A 7,980-nucleotide genomic window follows, 5' to 3' on the forward strand; every position below is an offset into this window, starting at 1 on the left:
AGAAGAATTCCAACAAATAAGAAATAATCAAGTTACCATAAATTTTGCATCCAACTCTTCTGAAGAGTATAATACAGAATTCTCTCTAGAAGAACTTCATAGTGCGTTGTCTTCAACTGAAGACACGTCTCCTGGAGAGGATAGAATTTTGTACTCGATGATACGCCAACTCCCTGCTGAAGCTAAGCTCTTTCTCTTGAAAATTATCAATAAAATATGGAAAACGGGGGCCTTACCTAGGAGCTGGAAAATTTCCATCGTCATTCCAGTTCAAAAACCTTTCAAAGACCCCTTTCAACCAACCAGCTATCGACCCATAGCACTGACTAGCTGCGTATGTAAATTAATGGAAAAAATGATAAACACTCGTCTGGTATGGTACTTGGAATCTAAGAATTTACTTTCTCCCCATCAATACGGATTCCGAAAAAACCGAAGTACCCTAGATCCTCTTTTAAAACTCTAATGAGATCCAACAAGGTTTTGCTACAAGCAAACAAACTATTGGAGTGTTTTTTGATATGGAGAAGGCTTATGACACCACTTGGCGACATGGTATACTTAAAAAGTTTTATAAAATGGGTGTAAGGGGAAATATGTTGAGATTTTTAAGTTCCTTTTTATCAAATCGGTATCTCAAAGTACGGGTGGGAAACACTTTATCATCTTCCTTTTGTCAAGAGGAAGGGGTCCCACAAGGTAGCGTTTTAAGCGTTACTTGTTTTGCTGTTGCTATTAATGGGATAATGAACACACTTGACCCCCGAGTTAAAGGGTCATTATTTGTTGATGACTTTGTCATATATGTTTCATCATATGATGCCCTTTCTGCATGTCATGACCTACAAAGATCTATAAATAATACATCAAAATGGGTTTTGAAAAATGGTCTTAAATTTTCTACCACCAAGACTGTGGCAATACGTTTTACCAGAGGTAGACGTCAGGAGGAAGTTCCAAATCTGATTTTAAATGGGGAAATTTTACCTTATGAGGATGAAGTTAAATTTTTAGGGTTAACATTTGATAAAAAACTAACTTGGGAAAGTCACATAGATAACTTGAAGCGAAAAGTAAGAAAATCTTTGGACATTTTGAAAGTCGTGTCCAGTTTTGATTGGGGGGCAGATAAAAAATCATTACTGCGTCTTTATGATGCTTTATGTCGCTCTAAGTTGGATTATGGTTGCCAAATATATTCTTCAGCATGTAAAACAAGACTGAAGGAACTGGATGTTATTCACAATATGGGTTTAAGGATCTGCTCTGGAGCATTCAGAACATCTCCTGTGGAGAGTATTTATGTAGACTGTCATCAGCTTCCTTTAGACCTTCGTCGGGAGGAGCTAGGTCTACGATATCTAGCAAGAATTAAAAGTACTCCAGAGAATCCAACCTTCAAACTGATAAATCAGAACCTGTCAGTAAACTATAGAGCTAATACAAAGCCTCTCCATGTTCGTTCTAAAGATCAACTAGGAAATGGCAATTTGCTTGATGAACATATTTTACCTGTTAAATATCCAGACAACCCTCCATGGCTGGTACCACAAGTTGAGCGTTGCTCAGTTAATATTGTCAAAAAGAATTCTCCTCCAGAAGTGGTTCGAGCAAAGTTCTTAGAACATGACCGACAGCATGTCAAAGATTTTAAAATTTTTACCGATGGCTCTAAATCAAAAGAAGGTGTTGGTTGTGCAGTTGTCACCAGAGACCACTCGAGATTGGGACGGCTGTCCAATGCAGCGTCGTCATTCACAGCTGAACTAACAGGAATTGTCCATGCCTTAAAAGAAGCTTCATTAACTAAAGCTAAGAAATTTGTTATATATACAGATTCAAAAAGTGCCATAGATGTTGTATGCCAGTTCAATACTTCCCACCCGCTAGAACAAAAAGCACAAGAGTGGCTACAATTCATTCACTCCCCTTCATAAATCTGTGTTTTTTTGCTGGATCCCTTCCCCTGTGGGAATAAGAGGGAATGAAATGGCTGATGAAGAAGCTAAGGAAGCTAGTAAGAAAAGTAGAATTGATGTGCGAAAATTGCCCCATTCTGATCTGTATAAACCTATCAAGTCTTACATCAGACAGAAGTGGCAGGACCGTTGGTCTGATCCTCTTCTTGCCACTAACAGGAAATATAAAAGCATTAGGCCTAACACATCATACTGGCCTTCTGTGTTCCATGCTGATAGGAGAACTGAAATAGTCCTAAGTAGGTTGCGAATGGGTCATACCCATCTGACACACAAGTTTCTGTAAGAAGGATCAGATGCACCCGAGTGTGATTGTGGCAGTCCTCTGACAATTGATCACATTCTGATGCACTGTCAGCTGTATGCTAGAGCTCGACGTAAATATGGGCTTGCTGGCAAGCCCATGCCAAATCTTTTAGAAGATGGCGCAGATGTAGCTGGACTAGTTAAATTTTTAAAAGAAATTAATTTGTTTTATAAGCTCTAACTTTTATGTAAATATTATCTAGATCTTACTTTATTTTATGTATTCGTTAATTCATTATCATCATATATATTAATTTTTTTTTTTATTATTATTTTTTTTTTCAAATTTGTAAATTCATTTTGGTTTTTATCCATTCAAATTTTCAAATTCATTTTGGTTTTTATTCATTCAAATTTTCTAAATTCATTTTGATTTTATTCATTCAAATTTTTAAATTCATTTTGATTTTTATTCATATACATAGTCTTACTATGCAACTTATCTTTATTTTAAATTCATTCCATTAACATCTCATTAATTTCAATTTTCATAAATTCATTGTGGCGCTGAATGATCATTTTGGTCCCAGTGCCTGGCCGTCGGCCAAAAAACTCATAAATCACAATCACCCACTGACCCAGCAACACACATCCAGATCATCATATATTACAAGACAAAGAAGACATCCCAACTAATGATACGTAATCGCCTCAACACAACGAAAGCAGATCTACAAGAAGACCATGTTGTATACCAATACAGCTGCAATAGTGAGGAGTGTGGACCTCACTCTTATATTGGTATGACAACCACGAAGCTTACAAGACGCCTGACATGCCATTTGAGTAACGGATCCATAAAGTCCCACCACACTGCCAAACTTAACAGACCACTAACAAGAAAAGATCTGGATTACAACACAACAAACATTGACAGAGAAAGAGATCCCCGAAGGTTGCTACTCCTTGAAGCACTCTATATTCAAGCAAAGCAGCCATCAATTAACATCCAGGTGGAAGACCTACGGGTCTTGCCATCTATCAAAAGAATGAGTGCTAAGCGGCCAACGAACCCCATCGCCTCGCCCACTGGGAGAGACCCCCCGCGAGTGAAAACAACACACGCTCATTGGCTACCATTCACCAATGAGCATCCAAATTTCCTCGATACAGTGTCCATGATCCGTACATCACATATATAATCAGCACAGAAAACTTTACACAACAATTCGCCCTGGAAGATGGAACAAGAGAGTTCCGAAACGTCGGCCAATATAAGAGATCTGAGCAGACTTACAGAAAATGATAAGTCAAATATTCGTCGTATAGAGACTATACGCAAGAAGATAATAAAAAATGAATCTTCAATAGCTTTTAACCTCGTCTGCCTGCAAGAAAATATCCTACCTGGCTACACAAATATATATATATGTATATATATATATATATATATATATATATATATGTGTGTGTGTGTGTGTGTGTTTGTTACTGACGGTTGCATTAATCTCCAAAGATTTTCTTAGCAAATTTTCATTCTTCTTTAGGCCCCATGCCCAGTCCTTCACTCAAAGCTTGAGGGGTGAATTAAATGAGGATGATTTTTTTTTCTATTTTCCTTCTATTACTTGGTTTTGTGAGCTACACCCAGATAGTCCCTCTTGGGATCCCTCTACAATACGTCAAGCCACCTTCGTTCTGACGTCACTTTCATTCATCCAATATCCTTTTACTTCTCAAACAAGTGCCACTCCTTAAGGGCGTGACTTTACCTCCCTGCGCCAATAATTTTATTCCACTTTTTTCTCCAATCAGAGAAGCTGTTATACTGTTTCAAACGATTTTATTACGTAAGCATTATGTCGCAACGGAAATGGCTTATACGCTTACAATTTTTGCTATATCAGGATTGTTTACAAATCAGTCACATCAGCACCTCACCACATTCCAATCCAAGTTTACTAACACCAGACGGCAACTCTGCCATTCTGCAATTCAGCAACTATGCAACCCGCAGTCGGCCATTGTATCATAACCTATTAAAATGACTATAAGTTTTCCCTTCCTCCTACCCATTTTTCTACTCAATTGTCTACCTCTATCTACCGGCCTCTTACAATATATATATATATATATATATATATATATACACACATATATATATATATATACACACATATATATATATATATATATATATATATATATATATATATATATATATATATATATATATATATATAACTACAAAGTAATGTAACATGCGTAAAATTCAACAAGAACCTACTGTGTTGGATAAGAAGAAATGAAATAGATGATATCCATATATTTCGATCACGGACTGTGATCCTCTTCAGTGGAAGAGGATCACAGTCCGTGATCGAAATATATGGATATCTATTTCGTTTTTTCTTATCCAACACAGTGGGTTCTTGTTGAATATATATATATATATATATATATACACTGAATGGTTCCCAGTGATCAATTAATATCTTTCTTCAACCACAAATCACTTTTAATTCCATGCCATCGCAGTCGAGACTGAAGAATCGCTCGATGGAGGCATCCGTTGGAAATTGAAACGTGGACGAGCCGAGGATTCGAACCCAGCTAACCCGTAACAAAGTTACAGTGACTTAAACCAATACGCTATCAAGAGAGATATAAGTTGAGTACGACTTTCTTATATTTGTATGCTCGAATTACATACACCTACACGAAATATCGCGTTCAACCCACCTCCGCTATGATAGTGCATTTAGCTAGTATGTGCACGTGGGAAAGTTTATACATATACACTGAATGGTTCCCAGTGATCAATTAATATCTTTTTTCAACCACAAATCACTTTTAATTCCATGCCATCGCAGTCGAGACTGAAGAATCGCTCAAGCTGTTGATAAGGTGCCACATAAGAAGTTGCTAAAGAAATTAGAAACTGCAAGAGGAATACAGGGCAAACTGCTGAAGTGGATGGAAGACTTCTTACATGAAAGAAAAATGAGAGTGGTGATAAGAGACAAACACTCTAATTGGGATGAAGTGATAAGTGGAGTTCTACAAGGAACAGTTCTGGCCCCAATAATGTTTGAATCTATATCAATGATATGGATAAAGGAATTGAAAGTTATATGAGCTTCTTTGGGGATGATGCAAAACTGTTGAAAAAAGTGAACACTGAAGAAGATTGTGAGTCGCTACAGAGTGATCTCATTAAAGTATGGGAATAGAGTAGGAAGTGGGAGGTGGAATTCAATATTATAAAGTGTAGTATAATGGAATTTGGAAGAAGCAAAAAAAGAATAGTGGGATCATATAAATTTGGAGAAGAAATTAAAAAAGTAGAAAATGAGAAGGACCTGGGAGTCATTATTATGAATATATCCCCTGAGGAACACATAAACAATTTTTTTTGAGAAACTTATAATCTAATAAGAATAATCAAAGTGGCATTTACATACCTGGACGAAGAAATGGTGAAGAAAATACTAGTCAATTTGATAAGACCAAGATTGGAGTATGCAGCGACGACGTGGTCACCAAGTACAAAAAATGTATAACAAAACTTGAAAGAATACAAAGAGCAATTATGAAAGTGGCACCAACACTCTCAGAACTAACATATGAAGAGAGACTAGTAAAACCTGAGATACAGACATTGGAAGAAAGAAGAGAGAGAGGAGACTTGATAACTATTTATAGAATCATGAAAGGCATAGAAACAATTGATAGAGAGGATCTAATAAAATGGGATAGTAGAAATACAAGAGGACATGGAAAGAAAATCAAGAAAGACAGTTATAGAAGAGACCTGAAAAAGAACAGCTTTCCCCACAGGGTAATAGACGTTTGGAACAAGTTAGATGAGAAAGTGGTGTGTGCAAAAACAATACACGAATTTAAAAACAGTCTAGGTAAAACGAGATATGAAGACGGGACACCACGAGCATAGCTCCCCTTCCCGTAAAATACAACTAGGTAAATACAACTAGGTAGATACACGACTCGGTGGCGCAGTTGATAGAGTACTGGATGCCAGTGCGGAGGTACGGCAGTACCTGGTTCAAATCCTGCCCAGGGCCGAAATGATTTCGGTATCGCTGCGCTTCGGGTCGTTACTCCGACTCTCTTGGGCGGGGAGTTGGGTGTGTGTGTGTGTGTAAGGTCATAGCATTACCCATAGATCGGTCATACGAGCTGTGAGCTCTCTTCCGGGAGGGAAATAGCTGTCGATCACGAGTCCAACACGCGATCCAAAGACCAAGGTGAATACACACAGATGCTGGTAGTTGTGGATTATATTTCGTCATTGATAATTATTCATTGCTTCTATCCTTGGGGACATTGTCGCGTCGAAGAGGTATAGTCAAAGAGGTGATAAGGGACAGTAGATAATGATGATTGACATTATTTATTTTATTTCATTATTATTTCTTAAAATCAATAGATCGCGCAATCAGTCCTAGAATCTTATTTGTTTTCTCTGAGGCTGAAATAAACTGCTTGGATGATTTGAGATAATTACTGATAATTACGCCAAGATTCTTTTCAAAATCCACTTTTGTTAACGATTTTCCAAATAACTTGTGATCATTTTTACCTATGTGCATAACCTTATATTTACTTTGATTAAATTTCATTAGCCACTTTTCCGATCATTGCTGTAGTTGATCTAAATCTTCCTGAATATCAAATTGGTTTGCCATTCTGCACAGTTTTGTATCATCAGCAAATTTGTTGTTAGAATTTCAGTAGTATAATATATAATGTTTGGTTACATTTTTCTTCAGCATGCTGAAGTGGTATGATAAAATCTATATGTAATATATTTCTTTCCTGAAAGTAGAAAGCTGAAAGGAAGTTCACACAGGATGGTTAAACATCTTTTTAATTAAAGATTGATACGTAAAGAGTACAAAATTACGGTACGATATTTCTACCGTAATGGTTCGGCAGGAAATAAATTTTGAGGTGTGGTACGTAAGTACGGTACTGTAAATTTTCGTCGGTACGAATTACTATAAATGAGCCCTACTGTACTGTATGGTACTGTACTTCATGTTTTGCTTTGTGGTACCGACCGCATATCATGATGGCTATACTTAAAGGAGAGGGGAGGGAGGACTTAAGTGACACCCCCACGACCAATCATGCATTGTGATTATGGTTGGAGACTAATATTCACTTACCACTTCAGTACGGACTTAAATCTCGCGGGCAGCAGCCAATGCCAGCCGTACGACGTGTCGTAATAATACTCGCATCATAAAATATAGTCACCGCTTATATCGATCGTTCTCTCTTTCACCCGCGAATTTTGAAAACCACAGAGAATGGGATTCAGGACACATTTGAGAGAATGTAAAAACACAGGGGCGACTACAATAAATATAATCAAGACGCCGATATGGCAGCGTCGCGAATCCACTTGCTCCTCATGACGCCTACGTAGGAAGCAACCGTATGGAAGGGGTGAGTCCATCTGTCATTAACAAGCTATATAAATCGTTCGTTTGTCCACATTTGGAATATACTGTTTCCGTATGGTCACCGAATTTCATTAAAGACATTGACATATTGGAAAATGTACAACGGCGAGCCACAAAATTTATTCCAAATATCAGAAATTATTCATACGAAAATCAGATATAACATATGAATCTATTTTCCCTAAAAGACATCAAAAGTGACGAAGTTTTCACATTGAATGTAAATCAGACAAGAAATAGTGGTCTCAAACTGTCAGGAATTA

At 37.2% G+C, this 7,980-nt stretch overlaps 1 protein-coding gene across 1 annotated transcript; it reads left to right on the forward strand.

Annotated features, from left to right (window-relative positions):
• The first annotated feature begins 746 nt into the window (after positions 1 to 746).
• Positions 747 to 1,937, forward strand: LOC143023145 (uncharacterized). The gene has a single exon (XM_076181658.1). It carries the CDS (start codon positions 747 to 749, stop codon positions 1,935 to 1,937), a length of 1,191 nt encoding a protein of 396 aa, XP_076037773.1.
• Positions 1,938 to 7,980: the final 6,043 nt, after the last annotated feature.

Source organism: Oratosquilla oratoria, unplaced genomic scaffold (genome assembly GCF_046742065.1).
Source record: "Oratosquilla oratoria isolate Oo_2021 unplaced genomic scaffold, ASM4674206v1 SCAFFOLD45, whole genome shotgun sequence".
Lineage (NCBI taxonomy): Eukaryota > Metazoa > Arthropoda > Malacostraca > Stomatopoda > Squillidae > Oratosquilla > Oratosquilla oratoria.